This window comes from Mastomys coucha, unplaced genomic scaffold (assembly GCF_008632895.1).
Source record: "Mastomys coucha isolate ucsf_1 unplaced genomic scaffold, UCSF_Mcou_1 pScaffold11, whole genome shotgun sequence".
NCBI lineage: Eukaryota > Metazoa > Chordata > Mammalia > Rodentia > Muridae > Mastomys > Mastomys coucha.
In genome coordinates, this window is record NW_022196893.1 from 13,887,069 (window position 1) to 13,913,482 (window position 26,414).

At 50.0% G+C, this 26,414-nt stretch overlaps 3 protein-coding genes across 5 annotated transcripts in view; 1 reads left to right on the forward strand and 2 right to left on the reverse strand.

The window, feature by feature from the left end:
* Serhl2 (serine hydrolase like 2) overlaps nt 1-11,861 on the forward strand; it is a 20,260-nt gene extending 8,399 nt beyond the window's left edge. Inside the window, exons 9-12 of one of the 2 annotated variants that reach the window (XM_031350688.1) lie at nt 6,328-6,362; nt 9,291-9,373; nt 10,991-11,087; nt 11,459-11,861. In XM_031350688.1, the coding sequence (XP_031206548.1) occupies nt 6,328-6,362; nt 9,291-9,373; nt 10,991-11,087; nt 11,459-11,581 (338 nt within the window). In that variant the 3' untranslated portion in view covers nt 11,582-11,861. The remainder of the gene's footprint in view (nt 1-6,327; nt 6,363-9,290; nt 9,374-10,990; nt 11,088-11,458) is intronic. The other variant, XM_031350696.1, reaches the window with a different exon arrangement.
* On the reverse strand, nt 11,274-18,057 carry Rrp7a (ribosomal RNA processing 7 homolog A). The gene is made up of 7 exons (XM_031350708.1): nt 17,924-18,057; nt 17,089-17,231; nt 15,287-15,412; nt 14,575-14,692; nt 13,414-13,511; nt 12,902-13,100; nt 11,274-12,143 (listed from the first exon to the last, which is right to left on the reverse strand). The coding sequence occupies exons 1-7, from the start codon at nt 18,051-18,053 to the stop codon at nt 12,058-12,060; spliced, it is 900 nt and encodes a 299-aa protein (XP_031206568.1). The 5' UTR covers nt 18,054-18,057; the 3' UTR covers nt 11,274-12,057.
* Nucleotides 18,058-21,007: 2,950 nt separating this feature from the next.
* The window catches only part of Poldip3 (DNA polymerase delta interacting protein 3), a 27,045-nt gene continuing 21,638 nt past the window's right edge, over nt 21,008-26,414 (reverse strand). For both annotated transcript variants that reach the window (XM_031350728.1, XM_031350719.1), the window contains 2 exons: nt 24,143-24,209; nt 21,008-23,082 (listed from right to left, as the gene is read on the reverse strand). In XM_031350728.1, coding sequence (XP_031206588.1) covers nt 22,908-23,082; nt 24,143-24,209 — 242 coding nt within the window. In that variant the 3' untranslated portion in view covers nt 21,008-22,907. The remainder of the gene's footprint in view (nt 23,083-24,142; nt 24,210-26,414) is intronic.

The following is a 26,414-nucleotide window of genomic DNA, read 5'->3' on the forward strand; positions in this document are numbered from 1 at the left end:
CCCCCCCCCCCCGCCCAAGGGCGTGATTCCTGAGTAGTTCAGGTGAGGAAGCAGTCAAAGGTTTCCTGACTTTCCCACTCAGCAAAGCCAAGACTGGAGGTGTTAGAGTTGATTCAGTCAGGCAGATGCACTCAGATAGGGAGAGAGCCAGGAGACGCAGCCTTAGGCACATTCTTCAAAACACAAGGGTTCCAGCCCAGAGCCCAGAGCTTGTTTCAAGCCAAGGATGGCATGCCGGCCTGAATCCCTAGCATTTGGGAAGTTGAGGCAGGAAGGTAATGCTTGAGGCCAGCCTGGATTACATAGCAACACCTTCTGCCACACATACTCCTGGTGGAGGTATTCTTCAAAGGGGGAGAAGCCTGCTCTGTTCAAGCCCCCTAAGGGAGAAGCCTGCTCTGTTAAGCCCCCTAAGGACAGAAGGAAAAGCCCCATCAGTCTCTGACCAGGGAACCCTACCCTTCCCTCCAGGATGCTGAAATCCTTACCATAAACCCAGCTGCATTCCATCCAAAGCATCAGTCTAGTTTGAGCAGCTTCACAGAAACACTTGGCGGGGGACCTGGGACGGCTGCCCATAGTTGAAAGGGAAAGGATTTGTAGAAGAGCCGAGCTTTCTAGCCCCATGAGTGAGAAATGGAGAGGTCTAATGACACAGTTGTCCCCAACAGGGCAACAACCAGAGGCTCTGAGGGCCATGCCATGTCTGTGGGCACAGTGCCCTCTCTGTCGGCCTCCGCTGGATCTGTCTGTGACCTTGGCAAGTCCCAGCAGAGACAGCTGCTGCTTCTCAGAGGGCCAGGCCTCCTAGGTGGGAAGGAACACCCTCCCTAACCCCCACCCCCCCACCACCCCCGCACTTAGGCAGAGCAGCTGCTGGGGCTGCCTGTGAACGCTCAAGGGATCAGGACCTGTTTGATTTTTGTTCTCAATTATATTTATGGGTGTGTGCACATAGAGAGGTCAGAGAACAACTTGTAAGGGCAAGTTCTCTCCAGTCGCCTTGTGGGTGTGGGATTGAACTCAGGTCTTCAGGCCTGGTGACAAGTGCCTTTACTGACTGAGCCATCTTAATGGCTCCAGGGGACTCTTAGGTTTTTTTTCTTCTCTCTCTCCTCTTTCCTCTCTCTCTCTCTCTCTCTCTCTCTCTCTCTCTCTCTCTCTCTCTCTCTCTCTCTCTCTCTCTCTCGGTTTTTTCGAGACAGGGTTTCCCTGTGTAGTCCTGGCTGTCCTGGAACTCACTCTGTAGACCAGGCTGTCCTGGAACTCACTCTGTAGACCAGGCTGGCCTGGAACTCAGAAATCCGCCTGCCTCTGCCTCCCAAGTGCTGGGATTAAAGGCGTACACCACCACTACCCGGCTTCTCTCTCTCTCTCTTTAAAACAAAGTCCAGAGAGAAGGGACCTATGACCTACTTTCTGTCGCAGGTGGATGTCACTTATCCTCCATACAGCTGGCTCACCATGTGGTTGCTGGGAATTGAACTCAGGACCTCTGGAAGAGCAGTCACAGTCAATGCTCTTAACTGCTGAGCCATCTCTCCAGCCTGGCTCTCCAGTTTCATAAAGGGAGGCATGTCCAGCTCCTGGACTGAGAGAGGTCAGAAGTAATGTCCACTTGTGGCTACTTTCTTTTTAGGGGGTTGGGGGATAGGACAGGGTTTCTCTGTGTATCCCTGGCTGTCAAGGAACTCACTCTGTAGACCAGGCCTCTGCCTCCCAAATGCTGGGATTAAAGTCATGCGCCACCATTGTCCAGCTTTTTTTTTTCCTCACTTGTAGTTACTTTCGACTGTCCCCAGAACACAGGTGTCCTTGCCTAGGGAGGTGCACAGGGATGTGGGGTTCACAGGACAGAGGAGGGGGCGACAGCAAGGCGGCAGTGGGCAGAGCTCTGGCACTGAGGTATAGGAGGGAAGAGTGAAGCATAGCAGCTTAAATTCTAGAATAGTCATTGCCTTAGTCAGGGTTTGTATTCCTACACAAACACCATGACCAAGAAGCAAGTTGAGGAGGGAAGGGTTTATTCAGCTTACACTTCCACATTGCTGTTCATCACCAAAGGAAGTCAGGACAGGAACTCACACAGGACAGGAACTTGAAGGCAGGAGCTGATGCAGAGGCTATGGAGGGATGTTCCTTACTAGCTTGCTTCACATGGCTTGCTCAGCTTGCTTGCTTATAGAACCCAGGACTACCAGCCCTGGGATGGCACCACCCACAATGGGCTTGGCCCTCTCCCTTGATCCCTAATTGAGAAAATGCCTGACAGCTGGATCTCATGGAGGCATTTCCTCAAGGGAGGCTCCTTTCTCTGTGATATATACAAAACAGCCAGGACTGTTTGTCATCAGGAAGCTGTCGGGAAAGGCTTCTCGGAGGCAAGGTGGGGTTGGACTCAGGAACTGGACTAGGGACTGAAATGACTTTGTACTAATTCCTGACTGTGACCAGCATGGGGACATCTGAAACCGCCTTGAGATCTTCACCAAAAGTGACTTTGCTTTCTAGAAAATGCGTGCTGCTTGCACCTTCTCAAGGACATCAGGTCAGTGAAGTATTTTCATTCTCTGACCAGAGACCCCCAGACCTGGAGTGCTGCGGGCCAGCCAGTCTTGGTCTCCCTCAACCCGTGGGGGAACAGGGTCCTAGTCAGGTTGACAAGGCGACGGGGAAATAATGGCAGACACAACACAAGGGAGTGCAGAATCTGAATGTCTTTCTCAAAAATGGCATCAGACTTTTACAGTCATTATAAAAGAGAAAAGAAAAATCTGGCAGCTCAGCGGTTGAGGTACATCTAAGGCCATCTAAAACACACTGGGTCTAAAACAGCAGCCATCCTCTCTGGACCAGTGCAGCACCCCCACCCCCCACCCCCCAGCTCTGAGCACGCTAGCTCGAGACTGCTGGCCCAGCTGGAGTCTTTGGGGGTAGGTGGGTGGTGAGGGCTGCGGATGAGCCAGCCACGAGGGTAGAGGCTCCAATCTCCAATCTCGAATGCTCTCTGCAGTACATTGTCACACACACACTTTCTCCCTCCCTCCCTCCCTCTCCCTCTAACAATGCTGGAGGTAATTAGTCTGAATTCGTAACCTTGTCTTCTAGAAATTCTAAGCCAGGGTTTGGCTAAGAAGTTGGAACACTGGTGGAGGTCAGAGAGCAACGTTTATCTTGGGGGACACCTAGCACGGGAGACTATAGCAAAGACATATCTGGGCTACCTCTGAGTTGGGGTTTGCAGGAGACGGCTTCCTGGAAGCTTTTGCCTCATATACTGCTGTCACGCAAAGTGTGCGTGGCACTGGAGGAAGTCACAAGCTAGGACAGGCTCCACCCTGCAAGAGCACCAAAGACCCTTTATCTAGTAGAGAGGTTGGGTTGATAGCGCAGGGTGGCACAGAGGCCTTGGCCTCAGATTTGTTAGGCTGAGATGAACGGCAATCTCTCCTCCTTGAGATCCTCTGGGCGTTCAGAGCCACAGGTGCCTAGCTAGAATGCTGTCAACAATCAGACATGGTACTTGTCATCTACAAGTTCCATAATCTCTAATTAGAGGCGAAAACCTAATAATTACAGAAAATAGCATTTCTTAATGTTTCCATAATTGCTTTTTCTCTAAGTGTGGCATCTAGATTCATGCATTGCTTTTCCTATGGGAAGGCCGACTCCTCACAACCATTCCCAGACATACAAGCCCAGTCATCATTTTGGTTTCTTATTTTTTTTTTTCATGATTTACTTATTTTGTGTGCATTGGTGTTTTGCCTGTATGTATGTCTGTGTGAGGATGTCCCATCCCCTGTACCTAGAGTTACAGTTCTTAGCCAGTGGCCATGTGGTTGCTGGGAATTGAACCCAGGACCTCTGAAAGAGCAGTTGGTGCTCTTAACTACTAAGCCATCTCTCCAGGCCTCCCCACCTCCTCTTTAATTTAATGTTCATTTTTTGGTTCTGGTGCAAAGTCACATGGCAGTTCTATGTTTTTTGTTCTTGTCTGTTTGGTAGATGAGGCTGGCTTCAAACTCACCAAAGGCGTGCGCTACCACTGCCTGGCTGTTATGTTTTTTTTTTTAGTTTGTTTTTATGGGGGTTTTTTGTTTGTTTGTTTGGTTTGGTTTTTGTTTAGTTTGGATTTGGTTTTGGTTTTTTGAAACAGGCTTTCTCTGTGTAGTCCTGGAACTCTGTAGACCAGGCTGGCCTCACATTCAAAGATCTGCCTGCCTCTGCCCCTGCATGCTGGGATTAAAGGTGTGTACCACCATGCCTCTTTCTTTCTTTCTTTCTTTTTTTAAAAGAACTTAAATTCCATAGAAAATTTCATTTTCTATGTCTGGTATTTTGCTTGCTTGTCTGTGCAACAGACATGAAAGATCTGAGGAGTGCATCGGAGCCTTTACAAGTAGAGTTACAGACGATGGTGAATTGCCGTGTAGATGCTGGGAATCGAACCTGGCTCCTTTAGAACAGCCAGTGCTCTTAACCACTGCACCATCTCTCCCATCCCCTTTTAAACTTTGTCACCTGTCTTAGTCTTCTGGCTGTCACTATTAAAAATACCTAAGTCCAGGCATGGTGGTGCACACTTTTAATCCTCAAAGAGGCAGAAGCAGGTGGACCTCTGTGTGGTGGGGGCCTCGTCTATGCAGCCAGTGCAGGCCAGGAAAGGCCTCAGAGTGAATCTTAGCTCAAAAATAAATATATAAATCTTTAAAACATAAAAATGCACTGCTGGTGGTGGTGGAGACACACGCCTTGAATCCCAGCACTCAGGAGGCAGAGGCAGATTGATCTCTGAATTTGAGACCAGCTTGCTCCAGGACAGCCAGGGGTGTACAGAGAAACCTTGTCTCAAAACAAAACAAAAACCCATAAAAACTAGGTAACTTATGAAGAACATGTAAGGTTTGTGTAAACATGTAAGGTTTGGTGTGTAGCTCCGTGGTGGAGCGCTTGCCTAGCATGCAGGAGGTCCTGGGGTCTACTCCAGCACTGCAGGAAAGGCAAGGAGAGTTAGCTGAAGGCCCTGGGCAATGGTGGCACACACACTTAAGCCCAGCACTCAGAAGGCAGAGGCAGAGGCAGAGGCAGTCTGAGTGAGTTTGAAGCCAGCCCTGTCTACCAAACAAACAAGAACAAAACCCAAAGAACCCCCATGTGACTTAGCACCAGAACCAAAAAAAAAAGGAACATTAAATTAAAGGGGATAGAGCTGGGTGGTAGTGGTGCATGCCTTTAATCCCAGCACTTGGGAGGCAGAGGCAGGTGGATTTCTGAGTTCAAGGCCAGCCTGGTCTACAGAGTGAGTTCCAGGACAGCCAGGGAAAGACAGAGAAACCCTGTCTGGAAAAACCAAAAAAAAAAAAAAAAAAAAAAAAAAAAAAAGACTTGTGGTATTGCAACTGGACATATGTCTATCCGACAGATTTTGGAATTTGAATCATTTGCTCCTTTGAATCTAATACCAGGGAAGATCAATATTTGCACTTAACTGTTTATCACATTGGGCACTCAGCCCACTTGCAGAAGGTACTCAGATCTGGCTTTGCCTTCTCTTGGTGGCTGTGCACAAGGCAGCTGACAGACCTTCTGGAAGGCCTCTTTTTCAGTACACTGCAGCCTTCTTCTTCCCCTCCAGGAGCAGGTCCCAGAGTTGACTTTGCCATCCCCTGCCTCGCTTGGAAATTCCCAAGGCTTCTGTGCTCCTGCAGGGCAGTGGCGGCTGCTCAGCCCCACCACCAAAACCCCTATCCTCAGTTCTCCAGGAATCACAGACATGGCCCTGGAGGGCGTGGCTAAGCCTCCCTAGATGAGAGGAGTTGTCCATCATCCATGGCAGGGACCATGTCAGACTGTAAAATGGATGACATTCAGGCCTTTCTACTCTGACAAGGAATGCTATGGTTCTCAATTACTTGCTGTTTCTTGGTATTAAAGATCCAGTTTCTTTCTCTGAGAGAAGAGGAAACCAGAGTGGAGTCTTTAACCTCAGCACACAGAGGCCAGCCGGGTCTACACAGTGAGTTTTAGGCCATCAAGGACCACATCGTGAGATCTGATCTAAAAAAGCAAAAGGAGAAGGAAGGAAGGAGAGAGAGCGAGCTTTATTGTCTCTATATCATTCTGTGCTGTCCCTCAGGGTCTGGGGAAATGTGAGCAGACAGCCTTGGCCAAGCTCTTCTCTGGAAGAATCCAGGGCTGCCTGACATCAGCTCTCACCAGCCCAGATGAGTCCTGTGTGAAGGCTGGGACTTCTCTGGGCAGCCAGATGAGTGACACCTTCCTGTGTGTGACGCCGAGTCCACTGTGCTTTATGCTTTCCTCCAGGTCTGGTGCTGAACAGGGACCGGAGGCTCTCCTGGGTAAGCATCACTGTCTTTCTTCTTTTGGTCTGTGGTCTCTTTTTAAGAATAGTTTTGAAACTATATATGCATAACATAGGGTAGACACAAGGTACAATCCCCGGGGCCAGAGAGATGGCTCAGCAGTTAAGAGCACTGACTGCTCTTCTAGAGGTCCTGAGTTCAATTCCCAGCAACCACATGGTGGCTCACAATCCATCTGTAATGGTTCTCTTCTGGTGTGTCTGAAGACAGCCATTGTGTACTCCTATACATAAACAAACAAACACAATCCCCATTTAAGCGGCCTGATGGGCATCGGTATTCCATGTTTTGGTAACTGAGAACAACACTGCTGTAACGTGAGGGGCAGGTGTCTGAGTCCTAAGAGGCATGCTGCGGCCTGTGGTAACACGTGACTGATCTTCGGAGAAATTGCTGAACTGTTTTACGTTCCTGCCAATGAAGCACAAGGTGCCGATTTCACCCCAGTCTGTCTCCCTGCCCTCCCACCCCCCACACACAGAGGCGCTGGGAATTGAACCCAAGGCCTTACGCATGCTAGGCAAGTGTTATACCACTGAGCTACATCTCCAGATTCCTTTCCCCCACTTATGTCTTTTCATGAGTGTGGATATATACTGTGGACCTCCCCGCTCTAAATGTCTTTTCATACATGTGCATGAACATGGTCACAGACCCTTGTCTCAGGACTTCATGTTACCATGCACCCTTGCTAAAAGGAAGTCTCTCACAGACATGAAGTGAAGGAAGCAGGGGCTAAACATAGCTGTGGGTACTAGAGAACATAGAAGTTCTCCCCTGGAGGAGGACCCCATGAATCTGGGGCAATATTAGGACCCATACTGACCTAGGTCCAGGTCCCATACCCTGTGTCCTATGCAAAAGGCCTCAGAACTGGCGGTTCAGTTTGACCTAGCTGTCTGTTTTATCTTATTACTTAAAAAAAAAAAAAAAAAAAAAAAAAAAAAAAAAAAAAAAAAAGTAGGCCAGGAAATGAAACTGGAAGAAGTGAAAAGATGTTGAGGGAGAGAGGCAGCTGATAAAAGAGGACAGGCAAGTCCCCCGTATGACCAGCCCACAATGGCTTTCATGGAGGAATGAGCTGCTACAGAAACTCCAAAAAGCTTCACGTCTGCAGGCATGAGTGGAGGGAATGGCCCTTAATCCTTGCCTTGGGACCAACTTAAAATGAAGTTTGAGGCCTGATTGTACCCTTGAGCCAGATAACCCCAGTTCCTGAGAAAAAGGAGGGAGGCTGGAGGACAAGGCCCAAGCGCCAACCTGCTCGATGCTGCCACCTCCTGTTCGCTGTTGGCTGTGGGCAGCGTTTAGAACCTCCCGCCCCTGCTGCACCCCAACTCCACCCCCCACACACCAGTGAAGCCGCCTTCGTGTAGCCTGCGCGCTCTCTAGGAGGCAGCCCCCCGGGGCCTGGTCACAGCTGAGCTCTGGGGCCTCACAGGTGATGTGGGACTTTCTGCTTTTGAGAACGTACCCGTGGTGACCTTAGTCTGAAGAGCAGGACAAGGAGTGACTTTGTCGTGTGCGTGTGTAGGTGTAGGATGTGAATGCATGCAGAGGTCAGAGTGCAACCTTCAGCGGCGTTTCTCAGCTACAATCCTCACATTTATTATCCTTTTTTTTTTTTTTTTTTTTTTTTTTTTTTTTTTTTTTATTACTTGTAAGTACACTGTAGCTGTCTTCAGACACCCCAGAAGAGGGCATCAGATCTCATTACAGATGGCTGTGAGCCACCATGTGGTTGCTGGGATTTGAACTCCGGACCTTCAGAAGAGCAGTCCTTGCTCTTAACTGCTGAGCCATCTCTCCAGCCCTGTTCCTGCCTCTTGACAGTTGAGATTATAGGAACATCACATACATGCCCTGTTGTTTTTCTTGTGGTTTTTGTTTTTAAATTTATTTATTTATTATATTATATGTAAGTACACTGTAGCTGTCTTAAGACACACTAATACAGGGCATCAGATCTCATTACGGATGGTTGTGAGCCACCATGTGGTTGCTGGGATTTGAACTCAGGACCTTCGGAAGAGCAGTCAGTGCTCTTAACCGCTGAGCCACCTCTCCAGCCCATTGTTGTTTTCTAAACGTGAAGTCCAAGGACCAGACTCAGGTTTTGTCACAAGCGCTCTACTGACTGAGCCGTCTCTCTAACCCAGGAGTGAAGTTTTCATGGCGTATGTGAGACTGAGTATCAGATACTCACTAGGACCCAGTGCTGTCAACCACTGACCTACATCCTCAGCCTACCGTACTGCATCTTATACTTTATTAACTACATCATTTCCTGAAAGTCTACATAATTTCCTACAAAGTCTCCTGATCCTAGCATGCTTATCACACCTGCATCACATGGGACCTACAGTTCCCATCAGTAGGTGCATGGGGACTGGAGGCCATGTTGGGCACTGTAGCATACATAGTAAACAGCATGGACAGAGCCAGCAGGGCTAGCTGGAGACATGGGTCTGGGGGACTCACAGCACTGTGGTCCAAAAACATAGTTTCATGTGGAAGCAGTCTCAAGCAGAGACTCTGCTCTGGGGAGGATCTGCAAGGGGGCTCCTCAGCCCTGAGGGTCCTGAAGTGACCTCCATTGCTTCTCTGCCTCCATCAACAGCCACACCCAGCTGTGCAGGGTTCTGTGAGTGGATTCTGGCTGGGCAGCTATAGTCCCTGGGTGGGGTTGGGGGAGGGGCGGGGAGCTGGGTAGGACTTTGGTGAATGGAAGCCAAGAGGCTTTGGTGTGTAATGACTTGGTGGACATTGGCCTCCTGGCCCCACCTGCAAGAGCGCATGGGGCTTCCTGGCCCCACCTGCAGGAGCTCATGGGGCTCCCTGGCCCCGCCTGCAGGAGCGCATGGGGCTTCCTGGCAAGGGTTCACCCTGGTTTTGTCTTTGCAGCCAGAGAACAGCTGTGACTTCATGAGCAAGGAGTTGTTCGTGCACTCTGCGAGAAGCCTGCAGGCCAATGTGCTGATGATCAAGTGAGTCTAGACCTAGTGACCCTCAGACCCAGAGACCAGGAACCTCTAGGAAGGAGGCCGGCGCAAGGTGTCCAGTTCTCCCAGTGTGACAACATACTGTCGCTGCTCAATCAGCCTTTCTCAGAAACTATCTTGGTCAGCAGGTGCTGGGAGGGATAAGACAAAGCGAGAGGTGACCTGGGAGCCTAGGAGTAGGAGACAGGGCTAGGATGGCGCCATGGCTCAGTTGGTCTCTAGGGGAGCCTGTCTTATGGTGACCGATTCCATGTCCTCATGCTGAGAAAGCAGAATGTGCTTAGTAGGAACTGCACAGGCAATCTTGAGAGCTCGTTAATAAGGCCCACTCAGGAAAGATTGTCCTCTTTGTGCACAGCTTCAGGAGGGACACCCTGAGAGCAATGAGGAAGGGGACACACCCCTAGGCAGATTGGACAAATTAACCCCCATGATCAGTGAGGGTCACAGCAGAGTTGTCTACGCAGCCAGGAATTTTGAACTAGAAACTTTTCCGGGGCTAGCAACACAGTTGGTCAGTGCTTCCTGGGATGCTTGGTGGCGGCAGCTGGGAAATCTGAGCAGCGTCTGATGCTCTTCAGTGGCTGTGCTAGGATGATGCTCTAGAGTGGTCGTGCTAGGATGATGCTCTTCAGTGGCCGTGCTAGAATGATGCTCTAGTGTGGCTATGCTAGGATGATGCTCTACAGTGGCTGTGCTAGGATGATGCTCTACAGTGGCTGTGCTAGGACGATGCTCTACAGTGGCTGGCTGTGCTAGGATGATGCTCTAGAGTGGCTGTGCTAGGATGATACTCTTCAGTGGCCGTGCTAGGATGATGCTCTTCAGTGGCCGTGCTAGGATGATGCTCTTCAGTGGCCGTGCTAGGATGATGCTCTTCAGTGGCCGTGCTAGGATGCTTAGTTGATACTTTCTTTTTTTCTTTTTTAACTACAGTGGCTGGCTATGCTAGGATGATGCTCTAGTGTGACTATGCTAGGATGATGCTCTTCAGTGGCCGTGCTAAGATGATGCTCTAATGTGACCGTGCTAGGATGATGCTCTTCAGTGGCCGTGCTAGGATGCTTAGTTGATACTTTCTTTTTTAACTTTCAACTCATTATGGAGTTGGGTGGGAATGTTAACACCTTCATACATGAACGCAAATCTGAACTTAAGACCATGGAACTGGCTGGGCATGGTGGTGCACACCTGTAACTCAGGATTAGGGAGAACATGACAAGACTGGGACAAATCTGAGTCTAGGCTACAGCTGGCCTCCAATGGAGAGGGGGATGGTTGTATCTATCTATTCCACATCAATAGGTTTTGTTTGAAAGCAAAGCCTGGCCTTGAGACCCAGGTCAGATCCCAACCCAGCAGACAATTGCCCTTCCTCTCCACACGACTGCCAGCCACTCTCAGTAGCCACCCAGCTTGCTACAGCTGAGAGAAAGCTGGTACCAGATGACTGAACCCCAGTGCAAACCCAGGCTCAAAAGGATACAGCTGAAGGAAAACTGGGGGACAGCCTAGGCTTGGCCTCTTCAGGGCCTGAAACCAGGTGGGGCAGAGGGGCTATCAAGATGCAGAGCTAGGGGTAGCCAACTTCTCACTGCCCAGGGCACTGCAGGGGTACTATGATGTGAGGCGGGTGAACGATGCAGACAAGGAGCCCATGCTCTTCATGGTGGACACGCTAAAATCCATCCTAAAGGAGGTAAGGTGTGTGGCCCCGGGGAGGCTGATGGGTTGGGCATGTGTCTGCTCCGAACTCGACTTCAATTCCTTTGATCTCCTGGGTTGACATCACTCCAGATCCAAGAACGGGCAGGCCTCATCCGTCTATGGCCAGTCCCCCAAAACTTGGAACATCTATTTAGTCAAGAATTCAGGAGAGACAGCATTTGTTGGCAGAATTTTATTATCTTCCCCTAACTCCCAGCCGGGCTTAATTCTGAGGTGTACCTCCTAGAAGCTACTGTGAACAGACAAGGGCCGGTCAGAGGTTGCCTCTGACCCACTTGGAGGCAGTTGGCCACGGGTGTCTCCTGAGTGGGTGGCATCTCACCAGCCACCCCCTTCCTCCAGCGGTTCCAGTTTGTGGAAGTGCCAGGAAATCACTATGTCCACATGAACAAGCCTCAGATTCTGGCTGGAGTCATCAGCTCCTTCCTCCAGGACCTACCGAGGACGACCTCTTCCAGGCTGTAGCGCTGGTCTGGGGTCTTGTTCCCACTTTCTAGCTTCCACTGGATCTTGAGCACTCATCCCACAAAATAGGTGGGGTGGGCGTGAGTCTCACTGGACTGGGAGAGGCAGCAGAGACTCCTTCAGCAGAGCGAGGGGCAGGGAAAGAAGATTCTGGTCTCACCTGTAACTGTGAGAAGGGGACTGGGTGTTAGGAAGCAGGGCTGGGGCTGACCCTCGGGGCTGAGGCTTCTGGAGCCTGTCCTTGCCACCAGCTGTGTGGAAATAAAATCTCTTGTCTTCACTACGTTCCAAGTGGCTGTTATCAGGAGGGCTTCGTGGAGGGCAAGCTTGTCAGATGGTCAGCCAGGTTTCCTGGGACTGTCTTTACAGGCAGGAGAGGGCAGAGGCAGCTCTGTGAAGGCCAAATCCTCCTACAAGGCAGCCCTGCCCTGCTCTTCCAGCCTGTGTGGGAAACAGCTACTTCTTGTCAGAACAGCTCAATAGGGTCGGAATTTACGCTGGGCACGCATCAGTTCAATCCTCTGCTTGTCCTCCTCAAACTTCTTTCGCAACTGTGCCAAGTCTGGGGGTGAGGGGAACACAAAGTCGGTCACATGGCATAAGTATGCAGGAACTGCCACTATCCCACTAAGAGCCCCCTGCTATGTCCCCTATTCCTGCTGCACCCTGGGGTCAAAGTCAGGATCTTGCACAGAGACAGAACTGGACATTTACAGCTGCTCTAGAGGTCTAGGCTGAGGTGGGAGAGAAGCCCAGAGAAGTTGGCCCAGGGGCACCTTTTCCTAGATGTGGCCTTGGAGTAGAGGGCTCTAGAATTCAGCAATTAACCAAATGACTCAAGTCAGAGAGGTGGCATCTAGAGCTCTACGGAGGAAGGACAGAGGCTGCTCAGGTGACATGCAGCTTGGGGTCTAGACCAGGGCAGGTGCCAGGGATGTGTGTGTGGGGGGGTCAGTGCCAACCAAGGCTGGGGTCTGAGGGCAGCTGTTGAGTCCAGTCCATGCTCAGGAGAACATCAAAACAACAGGGAGAATGTCCTAGGGGCAGGATGCTTAGCAGCAGCATGGAGACTGTACTCCCTCGTGGAACAATCAAGCAGCCTCCCACAAGCACCCCCACCCTCAGATCCCTCAGCACTCTGCAGTCTGCTGGGGGCTGACAGATTTCTGCCCAGGTACTCTGGGGATCTGGAGGTGAAGCCCATATCCCAAGTGCTTCTGTCATTGGGCAGATGCCATCTCTGTGGAGGACAGGGACTGACCCTGAGCCTACCCTGCTCCCTGCCCCTGGACGTGTGGGGTGCCCTCAAGTGTATCTTACGCTCCATCTTGGTCTCTCGGTGTTGCCAGGCATAGAAGTTGAGCAGCTCCTTGCGGGCACGCTTCCGTTTCTCCTTCTCGAGAACGCGCAGGCTGGCCGCTTCCGTCCGAGGGAGAACAGGCCTGCGGCCCCGGCGGGTGACCTTCACCCAGCCCTCCTCATCAGGGACTCCCTCCTCCTCCTTGGCCTTAGTTTCCTCCTGCACGGAAGAGGCTGTTGATGGGCAGGGATCTACAGCAGGAGGATGTCCCTGACCGGCTAGAGGCCCGCTGCCTCCTCCCTTGGGCACACAGTGTCTGCTGGCCAGAACGGCCCCCACAGTAAGTGTTGGGGGACAGACATATCAAGGATGCTCCCTTCACCTACAGACCATTAGGAGTCCATGCTACCCAGCCAGGTAGCTCGGGTTTCAGCAACACTGGGAGCCCGCACTCGTGGCACCAGCCAGGCCACCACAGTTCCCTCACAGGCGCCACACGGAGCACCGTCCCGTGGCCCTGCTGAAGCCCCACCTCAGCTATCTTCTTGTCATAGGCCTCCATGAATGCGTCTACTTCCATCCTCAGGGCCTCAGGGTCCAGCACAGACTCTTCATAGTCACTGATCCACTCTGCGGGAGAGGGGGACAGGGCGTGATGCAGGCTACCCTGGGAAAGCATCATGTGCCGTTTAAGCCTGTTGAAAGTGGACCAGATTGCTCAGCTGGCACGAGCCCTGGTTGCAGATGCATAGGGCCCAGGCTTGGTTCCAGGTTTCAACATGGTGGCTCTCAACCGTCTACAGCTCCAGTTCCAGGGATGACTCCCCTTCTGACTTCCTTGGACACCACACACACACACATACAGTGCCCATACAAGCACGCAGGCAAACACACATACAAAATAAACTCTTTAAAATTAAAAAAAAAAAAAAGCAAACTCAGAGTGAGAGCACCCCTCCTCCTCTCCCCTAAACCCCTCCTGTGCCGAGCCAGCCTGGCAGCCTGGCTCCCTGGCCTTGTGCCAGGGAGAGGGGTACAGCAAGCAGGCTAACGGCTTCCAGCAGATGGCACTACTTTTTATGCCATGGTATAAATTCAGGAGGAGCACACTGATGGAGGTGATCAACCAGGAGCTTCTATAGTCCGCTTCAACCTCCCCAGCATCCTGTCGGGCAGCCTCAGTCTTCCCTTGATGCTGTTACCTGGCCTGTTCTCAGCCAGGCTGCTCCAGCCACCTCTGCTGGGCACTGTGAGCACCAATTTGATGTTTTGCTGTCTGCCTGCTGCCTGCTATCTGCCCTTGTCCTTCACCTCTGCCGGCCAAACGCTTAAGGAACACTCATTTAAAACCCAAACTATAGCTATCATAGAACATTGTCCAGGAAGTGAGGGCTAAGAGTGGACATTCAGGTTCCACGCAGATATGACTGGCAAGCTGGGATCCCCTTGCAGAGGCCCCTAATGTCCTGGGATTTAGGGCCCAGATTCACGTGCTAGGAAGGTCCTAGAGGCAGCATGCTAGGCTAATGCCTCCTTGCCTGGTGCTGATGTATCTCAGAAACAGCCCTTCCAGCCCAGGCCTTTAGAAAGAGGGGGACACGTCTTGTGGCAATCATGGATGCTGCCCCCAGAAAGTGTCTCTCACCAACCCCAGGCCCGGGGAAGAAGCACTGACAGAGCCAGCAGTACTGACTGTGAATTCCGCTCTTCACAAGGTGGCTCTCTGTAGAAACCAGCAATGGGCCCTTCAAGTTCAAAGCAGCCGACACTCCACTTGGCTTCTGGAACACCACATAAGCTACCTGAAAGCCCTGGAGGGGGAGAGAAGCAGTGTAGAGCCTGCCTACTTGTGGCGCAAGGTCCCCACACCTGCCTGGAGCCAGGGGATGCGGTACTAGGCAGTTCATCTATCAACCCAGAGTGAGAGGGAGGGCCGGCCAGCCACGCTCCTAGCTACTCAACTGCTCCTGGAACACCTGTTCTAGCTCTTCCCCAGAGGAGGGATTCTTGGGGACTCAGTGAGAAGCAGGCTCACCCCAGCTAGGGCAGGTCATAAACAGACAAGGCACAAACTCAGGGTCAGACTCCCTTGTACGTTAAGTACACATGGGGCACCTGGGGAGAGGGGACAGGAACAGGGCTCCTAGAGCCAGGGTACTTGTCCTGAGGACCACCCTGCTGAAGTGGGAAATGGGCTCTGGAAGACTGCAAGGCAGAGAGGGAAAGAGGAAGTCAAAGGCGGCGGCACATCTGAGCGAATCAGAAGCCACCACTCTTAACCTCCTAAATCACACATTACAGAGACTCCTATAGGGAGGGTCTCTCTGAAAGCATACTGCTGAGTCCACCCAAGCCCCGGCCCTTGCCCCGACTCCAGTGGAACCTGGTGTTACTGGGTGGCCTACCGGCACCGGCTTGGGATGAAAAAACAGTGACTTTGGCTCCTTGGGGCTCTCGGCAAGGTCAGGCTTCTCCTGCAGCTCTACTGTCTTGATGGTGCCGCAGGAGGCCAGGCATCGAGACAAGCTCTCCTACCGGGGTCAGAGAGAAGCAGAATGTGAACACCCACAGGCTTCTTAGCCCGACACCCATGACAACCCAAAGGACTTGGAGCCTAAAACCTACGATGCCCAGGGGGCCTAGGTGCCCTAACAGTGACATCTTCCATGACAGCATGGAGGCGGGTGTCCCGAGGGTAAAGACTCTCACGACAAGCAATTAAGCTTTACCACCAAGTCTGGGTCAGTCAGGAAGAGGGGGAGGGGACTTCTCAGGTCTGTGTGCATCACACAGATGCGCTCAGCCTTTCATAGGCACCAAGCGGACCAGCCCTTCCCTTCAGCCTGCTGTCAGAGCTCCTTCCTTCCTTCCTTCCTTCCTTCCTTCCTTCCTTCCTTTCTCCCTTTCTCTCTCTCTTTCTTTCTTTCTTTCTTTTGGCAACAGGCGACATACCAGCAATTTTTTAAAAAAAGATTTATTTATTTTATGTATAGGAGTGCGCTATCTGCATGTACACCTGCATGCCAGAAAAGGGCATCAGATCACATCATTGATGGTTGTGAGCCACCACGTGGTTGCTGGGAATTGAACTCAGGGCTTCCTAATAATTATGTCAGCACTCTGCCACTGAACTACATTCCTAACAATAATAATAATGATGATAAAAATAGCTATTGTTATTATCATTATTATTACTATCATTATTACTATTCATCCCACCAGGCATGGTGACACATAGCTGAAATCCCAGCACTCATAGGATGTGTGTGTTTATGTATGTGGAGTGGATATCTATGAGTTCGAGGCCAGCGTGGACTACACAGTGACTTCTAGGCTATATAGCCAGGGCTACTAAATTAGGAGACCAAGAAATAAAGAAAAAAAAAGGGTGGGTGGGGTGGGGAGAATCTCAAATTTAGCAAATCATTTCTCTTCTGTAATTTACATAATGTAAGTCTGAGACTGTAGAGAGCTGACCTAGTATGGAAATGCCCGGGGCTCTATCTCCAATACAGCAAGTAAGTAAACCTTTTAAAATTACTTTTTTGAGATTTCTTTGGTTTCTCTGTGTAGCCTTCACTGTCCTGGAACTCACTCTGGAGACCACCAGGCTGGCCTCAAACTCAGAGATCCACTTGCCCCGGCTTCTGAATGTGGGATTAAAGCCGTGTGGCAGCACACACATGTAATCCCAGAATTTGAGATAAGAGCAGAAGAATCCTGAGTTCAAGGCCAGCCTCACCTACCTACATAGTGAGTCGGAAGCCAGCTCATGCTGCAAGTGACCTTGTCTGAAACAAAACTACAAATGTAATGCTTTCTGTGAAAAATTAATAACTATGTCTAGAGAGGACTGCAGGAATTTTTGTTAGACTTGTCTTTTAAAAAAGAAAAACTAGCAAACAAGCAAATTAAAAAAAATGGTTGGAAGGATAATTTCCAAACCAGGTGTGACCATTCAAAACTGTAATGAGTCAAGATGGGGAGGGTACGGAAGTACAGCAAGTTTGAGGCAGCCTGACCGATCTAGTGAGTTCCTGAACAGCCCAAGGGGAAGGGAGAAAACACATATTTTTATTCTGGAAACCCCAACCTTTCAACATCCTTCACTGAGGGTTGGTTGGCATTTCCATCTGATGGCTAGGGTTCCGTAGGGCCCGTGGCAAGCCCCCATTCACAACCCACTGGTCTCCTACCAGACTCTTACCTGTGTACAGTATGGGGGCACATTGAGGATAAAAAGGGTCCGACTGGGAGGCCACGTGGACTGGGTGCCTTGGCGAACTCTGTGCTGTCTCATGTAGAGGTAATGAGGAGCCTGCTGCTTTTCTGAGAACTTGACTGGAACAGCTAACAGGGGAAACGAGTGCAGGAGAGTTTGGGGTACCCTGAGGAGGTCAGTGCTTATGTTACCCAAGTTCCATTCTCTTTGTCCCTTTCTAGCTCCATCTGCCCGCCTATTCGTCCATCCATCCAAGGGAAGCTGGAGAGAAACGTACTTAGATTATCACGGCAGGAGACTGAGGGGGCGGGCACAGTGAGCTAGCCGCCGGGTTCGAGAATTGCGTTCTCGGAGTATCCGCTGCCTAACACCATCAGCCCCCATAGCATGGGCTGCTCTGCTTGGCACACCAACTCTCTTCCCTCCACCCATTCTTCGCTTGGGGCTAACGTTCCTCGACCTCTCCTGCCGACCCAGCCCCACCTTCCCGGTTAGTCTACACCAGTGGGGTGCGAATCTCGGGGCTGGGAGGAATACAGCTGCGGCCTTCACTCAGGAAGCGCTTGTTAAAGAACGAGACGCGAGCGGTTCGGCGAGTAACTAGCTTCTGTGGACGACGAAGCTGCATGCTAGGCGCTAGGGCCAGGCGCCGCCTGGAGGAGCGGCGCCCGAGCCCAAGGCCTCTCGGAGGAACGCCCGCCCGCGGAATCAGCACGCCGAGCCGGGGCGGCGGGGGCCTTGCAACTCGACACCGGACGAGTTGACGGGACCTCGGCCACCTCCCCGCAAAACGGTCTGTCCCTGGCCCTCAGCTGCTCACCTGAATACCCCGGTGGGCTTGGTATGCTCTCCTCGTGGCCGCCTGCCTTCTGTTTCTTCCTGCGAGACACCATCTTGCCAACTAGGAGCGCAGAGACGGCTGGGAGTTCCGTCTTCCGGCGCGGCTGCATTTCCATGACGACGGCGTCACGCGGGGCTCCGCCCTCTCAGTCCTAGGCCCGCCTCCAGGATCTTGCCTAAGGAAGATTTAGCCTTCCTTGTCCTCCTGGGAAGTAGAGGGAGGCTGGAGCAAGCGATGGAAAGTTAAGAGTACTGGCTGTGCCGGGGTGGTGGTGGCGCACGCCATTAATCCCAGCATTTGGGAAGGCAGCGGCAGGTGGGTTTCCTGAGTTCGAGGCCAGCCTGTTCTACAGAATGAGTTCCAGGACAGCCAGGGCTACACAGAGAAACCCTGTCTCGAAGCAAAAAAAAAAAAAATCACTGGCTGCTCTTCCAGAGGATACGGACTCACTTCCGATCACTCACAATTCTCTGTAACCTCCAGTTCCAGGGAGATCTGACACCTTTTTCCGGCCTGTGTGGGCACAGTATACACGTGGTGCACAGGCAAACTCAACACAAAAACAATTTTCTTTTTCGAGACAGGGTTTCTCTGTGTAGTCCTGGCTGTCCTCGAACTCAGAAATCTGCCTGCCTCTGCCTCCCAAATGCTGGGATTAAAGGCGTGCGCCACCACCGCCCGACACAAAAACAAATTTTTAAGAAATAAACAGCATTCAATTTAAAAAATAAATAGTATTCCATTTGAATCCCAGTGGTGCAACTGGGATTTTGAGCAGAGAGATGCCCTGAACAGTCAGTCTCTTTAGTTGAGAGAGCAAGGCGCTGAGCAGCCTGGGGTTGAAACTGTAAACAGAGTACTTGCTGCCAAGCCTGACATCTTGAATTTCATCCACGGAAGAAGAGAATCGTCTTCAGTAAGTTATCCTTTGACGTCCACATGCACTCCACCGCATAGGCCTCATGGCAAGTGCTCTCTCCCTCAAGAAAAAAGTATGTGTGTGCTTTAAGGCATGATTTTCACACTGTAGCCTGGGCTGACCTGAGGCTATGTAGACTAGGCTGGGTTCAGTTTCACACGAGATCTGTCTGCCTGTCTCCTCCAGTGCTGAGATTAACAGTGGATGACACCACATATCACCCATGCTTGGCAGATTTTTAAATTTTTACAAATTGAAGTGAGCCCAAATAAACTTTTCCCAGTTGGACATGGCTGGCTGTAATCCTGGCTGAAGTAGGATACTTGGGTGTTCATTAGGGTTACAATTGCTGTGATCAAACACGACTAAAAGCAACTTGGAGAGGAAAGGCTTTATTTCCAGTTTATTTCCAGTTTCATGTAACAGTTCAACAGAAGCAGTGAGGGCAGGAACTCAAGCAGGTCAGGAACCTAGAGGCATGGGCGGATGGAGAAGTCATGGCGGGGTGACTTGCTCCTCATAGCTTGCTCAGCCTGCTTATAGAACCCATGACCGACCCCCCATGGTTCAGTGGTTAAGAGCTGCTCTTCCAGAGGTCCCGAGTTCAATTCCCAGCAACAATCACATGGTGCCTCACAACCATCTGTAATGGGACCTGATGCCCTCTTATGGTGTGTCTGAAGAGGGCAACAGTGTATATTGTTTAACAAATTGTTTAAAAAAAGAACCCACTGACCACCAGCCCAGGGATGGCCCCACCCACAATGGGCTGGGCCTTCCCCCAATTAATGACTTACTAAGAAGATGCCCTGCAGCTGAAATTTAGAGACATTTTTTTCAGTTGAGGTCCCCTCCTTTCAGATAACTAGCTTGTGCTAAGTTCACATAAAAGTAGGTGTAAGGCCTGGTTTGTAGGAACAAGGGAGCTGCTGCCTCCTCTGGAGAACTTAAACTCACAGGAATACTTTACAGTTAATAGGTGAGCTATGGCATCAGAAAAGTAGTTATTTGTTGATGGGGATATAATACTTCTTGGAGGGCTGGAGAGATGGCTCAGTGGTTAAGAGCACTAACTGCTCTTCCAGAGGTCCTGAGTTCAATTCCCAGCAACCACATGGTGACTCACAACCATCTGTAATTGGGATCTGATGCCCTCTTCTGGTGTGTCTGAAGAGGGCAACAGTGTACTCATATACATAATATATAAATAAATCTTAAAAAAAAAATAGTACTTGGAGAGGAACAGCTTGAGAAGCCTTAAGCTGCAGGTGCTGAAAGAGGCTGTAACTGTGAGGTATAGGTAAAGAACCTCTAGCTCTGTACCTGCAAGAGCACTCCTAGCTAGGAAAGAAAGTGATTTCCTGCTCCCAGAAAGCAACTGCCTAGAAGTTTGCCAGCTTCCATACAGAAGCTACTGCTACTGTGCTGCGAGGGGCTGGATCCCATCAGGCTGGCCAGACCTGGCAGCGTCATTCACGTGGTACTGGTGTATATGAGAAAGCTAGAGGGAGACAGGCTGTTACGGTGAAGCCTGGGCTGCGTTAGACTCCAAGAGGGTAGAGATGCCAGAGGCATGGATACTGACAGAAAGCTGCATGTGAAAAGTGGAACCAGCCAAGGAGTTGTTACAGAAAGCAAAGCTGGAGGGGCAGAGCTATATAAACTCTTGGAAACTGAAGTCTCCATCACTGCACACAGAGCCACAGGGTTTTTGGTGTTTGTACTGCAGGGTTTTGGTCTTACTTCGCTCAATCTTCCCCCATTCCTTTCCTCCTATTTGGAATGGTAATGTGCATTCTGTGACATTGTATATTGGAAGTACATATATTGATCTTAAGAGGGTCAGTTAAGATCACAACTGTTAACTCCAGTTCTCCAGGGGATCTGATGTTCTCTTCAGACATCAAGTATGCACGCACACACACATACACACACACACACACACACAAACGTACATACGTAGAGGTATGTGTGTGTGTGTGAGGGGAATAGCTCAGAGCCAACCAATCATGGAACCCATGTGGTGGAAGGAGAGAATAGACTCCCTCAGGTTGGCCCTTGACCACCACACAAGAATCATGAAATGTACATACAACCAATAAATATTAATAAAAGCAATGAAGAAAGACAATATAGCTCAAAAGTTAGGAATAACAAACATTTATTGAGAAATGGAAAGTAACAAGCTCCTCCATCCCAGAATGTCTTTCTCTCCTGAACAAGACACAAAGAAGTAATGCAAGGGAGTGGGGGACATGAGGGTTGGCCTACCTTCTTTTCTGTTTCCCAAGATGACATTCTGAAATGCAGGAGGGGCAAGCACCGCACTCCCCAAAGTACCATATGGCCAAGAGGGTGAGGCTAACTCGGTTCAAGTGTGTCATCACAGCACTCCTGGCTCAAAACGAGCTGGGCAACCAGGGAAGCCTCAGTCGGCCCTACTCTACACAAAGCAAAGGCATGCCCACTGTTCCAGTGGCAGAGAAGTTAGGCCCTAGTGTCTAGACCTAGTGTTCTCTTAGTCCAGGCAGGGGCAAACACAGAGGAATGTCTTCCAGTTTCTGAGAAGAATTACGTTTGTACCCATTTAGAAGGGTTTAAGAGAAGGAGGCTTCTTCAGGAGTAGACACCCTAGATGTCATTCCTGGAATCCTTTGCTGGGAAACCTTTGAACTGAAGGATTGATTTAGACTCAAAAAGACCCTTCCAGCTGGGCAGATCTAACTCAGGAAAATAAGACTTAGTTGAAGTTCTCTTTACTGGGCTAGCCTTGAATGGGTCACGGTTCCTCAGCTTCCTCTACTTCCTCGGCTTGTCCCTTAACAACAAACACTACCGATAATGTGCACCCTCAGGATACTGCTCCAGCTATGACAGCTTAGCATCTTCTGTTCCCATTGTCGGGGACTACTGACCAGCTCTGGAATGCTGCTACCTGACACTGAGCACCCGCCCGAGTGCCATCGTCCCACACTAACAATGGAGGAGCACACTGTAGAACGTAACCCAACAGCTTGTTTCTTAGGCCAGCTCTAATCAGAGCACTCATCAGTGTGGGTCACTTACACTAGCAGAGACAATGCCCTGGGCAACCCCGATTGCTGTTCTGTAGATAACTGAAGCTAGAAAAGCAGAGCCAGAGCCAGCCAATGGCACGGATTCAATCAATCTTCCCCGAGTCCTCTGTGCTGCAGCCGGGGTAGAACCTGAAAAAAGGCTCAACCAATGTGGAGCTGGCACCTGCACCAAAACCAGGCTTTGATGTTGCTCTCTCAGGTGAGAACTAACGCAGGCACAGGTCCCTTCCTCACTCCCATTGGAAGCTGCGAAAACTGAGCCTTTGGCACAACACTAACGTGGGACCATGAATGCTGGGGTGCCTTGTACACTGCCCAAAACAGCACAGCCAGCCAAGAGCTGGCAACACAGCTGCCCTACCTGCCCATCATAGAGCGCTGCACATTGGCAGTCAGGACTGGAGAGGATAGTGGTGGGAACACAAGAAACCAGTGACCTGATGCAGCCCCCAGCTGACCTAGTGTTCACCGAATGGCAGGAGGTCCCATTCATTCCGTTTTGTGTGAAAACTTCAACAGAACAAGAAAACTCTTGAAAAAAAAAAAAAGCAAAACAAAGCAAAGCAAAACAAAACAAAACAAAACAAAACAACCCGCAGTCTTTCCAACACGTTCCTGCACTCTGTGTCCCATGGAGCCACAAGAAGACTACCCACCTAGGGAAACAGTGCACCCTTGCAAGGGAATTAATGTGCTAGGGGCCGAGGGTAGGGGAGGCACACCAACAAACACAGCCTACCTTGGTGATGAATGGAGGAAAGAGCAAACATACTACAGAAACGGAACGCACAGAAGGGCAAGGTAAAGAACAACATAGAAAGGTGGGTCTCGTCCAGTGAGGAAGCTCTCCCTGGTACCTTGTCCCTTGTTCAGGGGGCTTCAGTCCGACGGCCCGTTGGTCTCAACTTTGCCTTGGGAAACAGAGCCACCCTCCTCTGCCCTGTTTCTGGCTGCCTCGCTCCCTTCCTCAAAGTTTGATTTTGAATTCTGTGGGTTGTGTGGTCACAGAGGCCCCCGAGGACTTGAAGAGTGCTCTGAGAATGGTGTCTGGGTCCACTTCGGCAGGAGGGTTGGAAGAGGCAGGATTGCCCCTCCGAGGCAGCTCACTCTCCTTTTTCACTGAGGGGCTGTCACTCAACCGCCTGTGAGAGCAGAGAACCCCAATTCCTGTCAGTTTTTCCCTAGGTGGTGCTGGGTCCCCCGAGCATCTTTGGAAGATAGGCATGGAGCACAATGCTCTCCACATCCCTCTATCTGATTCCATCTTACTGGAAACTGGTATTTTCCTTATTTACTGTTAAAAAACAAGATCAAACCAAATCTAGCTACAGCCTGCTGAGTGTTTGGAGTTCCACATCTGGAAACACTGCATGTTCTTCTGGGTGGTCAAACAAGGTCACATATTACACAAATCTTTCAAGTCTAACCTAAGTCAACCACATTAGTTCTGGTTAGCCCAATGACTGAGTAATGTATTGGGTCATAAAAAACTTCAATATTTTTTTTTTAAATTTTAAGTTATGTGTATGCATGGATCTGTGCACGTGTGTCCAGATGCTCACAGATGGTTTCGAGCTGCCCAACATGGGTTCTGGGAGGTACCCCTGGATATCTTGTACTAGCAGTATGTACTCTTATACTGAACTATCTCTCTAGTCCCTTTCCAAAACATTTGTAAAGCACAACTTATTTCTGGGACAGTTTTACAGATTTGTCAAATCACCATCTACTATCTAGGTTCAAATCCTGCCTTTGCATGCCCAAGTCTATTCTAGTCCTGCCTGGCATGTCTCAGCTTCTCCTTGGGTATATTTCCCTTTTCAAGAAAAATTCTATTCTGTCAGCCTCAATGTTCTATGCACCTCAGACTCCAAAAAGTCCTCAATAGTGAGCCAGGCACATGTGCCCAGGCGTCATCCTGCATCACTCAACAGAGCAATTCCAGGGAAGTAGAGTTACTTTTTATCATCAAGATGGCGGTCATATAAAGCAGATGTGAGAGCTTGCTCTCGACTTCCCTCAGAGGTGCTGGACACTGTCACATTAACCAATATGACACTGTAATCAAACCCTGGAGACAGTTTGAGACAAGCTGTTTGGTTCTAGGTCAAGCATCCGGATGGAACACTGAGCATCAGACAAGAAGTAACTGCAGAGTAGTAAACCAGCAGGCTCTGTCCCAGCCTGTGCCCCAGCACTTACAGCAGGATGGGTTGGTCTGATGTGATGACATTTCCATTCATGTGAAGGTTGCACTTCATAGGTTGCCCTGAAAACCAAAAATGAAAAGGCTCCATCAAGAGACCTATTCCTCATCAGAGGTCAAAGATCACCAAGTCCATGACCAAGGGTCAACTTCTACCACCGAGGCCAGGCATGGTGTCACAGCTCAGAGATCTAAGTACTGAGACTCAGATAGAAGGATTCTGAGTTTACAGCCAGCCTGGGATACCTGGTGCAGAACAGACAGAAGTTACCTAGCAGGTCTGGGAGTGCAGCTAACTGGTTTTTCTCTGAACATACATCCTACAGAGCTGTGGAGTGTGACTTACACTTCGATCACGCTGAGCCCATTAGATCCTAAACTGTCCTTGGGAAGGAAGGTGATGGCGGAGTCTCTTCCTCAACTCCATGCTTAAACTTTTCATCCTTTGTAAAACATGTGATCACTAAGTATGGCATACTGTGTGATGAGAACAGGCGCGGTTATGAAGTCTTCGTCTAGGCTAAACCAATGCTACTGCTGCCTCTGAAAACCCCAGGTAAGTTTCATTTCTATAAAAAGAATATAGCCTCAAGGATTTCATCAGAGCAACAGAAAGCACACTGACACATGGAGACACTAAGGAAACTCAAGAGTGTGAGGGGTCCTCAGTAGTGAGGCCCAGAAGCAAAAAGGCCAGAACTTTGCTTTACAATGGAGACGGTGACTGTGGGGGTGGAGAAGGAATTACACAGTAAAAAGCCACTCAAACAAGTCTGTGATGCACACAGTAAACATGTATGCTATGAACCTGTGTGAAAAGGCGTGTAACGTAAGTCTTCCCTTTGCTATGAAGGATCTGGTGCTATGAGACTGCACTACTGCTGGGAGACAACAACGTGGGAAGAGAATAGAGCTACCCAGGAGAGCACTTCTGTGCCCAGGAAAGTCACTATTAACATCGAATAGCTTCTGATCAATTGTAATGTGCACTGCAAACCCTTGAGCAACCAAAGAGAACAACTCAATACACACTGAACCCATTCAAGACACCAAAAATCTGGGACTGGAAGGATGGCTCAGCAGTTAAGAGCATCTCTTCCAGAGGTCCTGAGTTCAATTCCCAGCAAGCACATGGTGGCTCACAGCTATCTATAATGAGATCTGGTGCCCTCTTCTGGCCTGCAGGTATACAGGAAGGCAGAACACTATAGATACAATAAATCTTACAAAGGAAGGAAGGAAGGAAGGATGGAAGAAGAGAAGAGAAGAGAGAGAGGAAAAAAGAAAAGAAAGAAGAAAGAAAAAGTCTGCTTCCTGGTAGTGCATATGGGCAGGTCCCTAACTCCTGCAACAGTACAGCTGGATAAGTCCACACTGCTGACGCAGGCCCAGGCCAGCATGCTGTGCTGTGTATCAGTGCCTTCAGGGTTTATTCCCCTTCCTCCAAACTGAAGGTTCCTAGCATAGCAAACGAGAGAGGTCAGCAGTGCTATTTTTTTGCAGAAGCAGTGCTCACTCCAAGTCTCTGTCATGTTTTGGTGAGTCTGCTTTGCCTGGAGCTGCCTCATGGTTATGACATCTATCATGTCATACAGTAAGAAGCATCAGAAGTGTGTGTTCTGGCTGCCACACCTGTCTGTCTATGGTGTGCCTACTGCCCTGAAACACGACACTAAAATCAGATCAACCTACAATACAGATAACCCTACAATGAGTTTGTTTAGGACAAGTTCTAATTTTATAGCGTAGGCTGCCCTGAAACTACACAGCCCAGGCTAGTCTGCCTCAGACAGTGCTCAGGCATGAGCTCCATGATTAGCTATGATGATATAGAAATGGCCAATCAATTAGAGTGTCATGTCTAGTCAATGCTGCTGGATAAAGGTCCAGAGCCAGAGCTGTAACTCAGTGGGAGGGTGTTTGCCTGGTATGTGTGACACCCTTGGTTTGATCCCTAGCACTAAGAAAAGAAGTTCCGTAAAATTAAGTTGCCCTAACGGTGCATGCTTGTAATGTCAGCCCCTGGGGGACAAAGGCTGGAATACTGCTTTGAGTTTGACAGGCTAAGCTACAGAGGGAGACCCTGTTGTGTACACATACAACAACCTCCACCCCCACCCTCACCCCCCAAAAGGAGCCATTTGCTACTACGACAACAGCTACATCACAGCAGCACGTGGCCTTTCATGCCAGGTTCTTATGCTTTGCACTTAACCCATATGCTGACTCTCTAGCCTTGTGAGTATAAGAACCTTTACAACTCAGGAT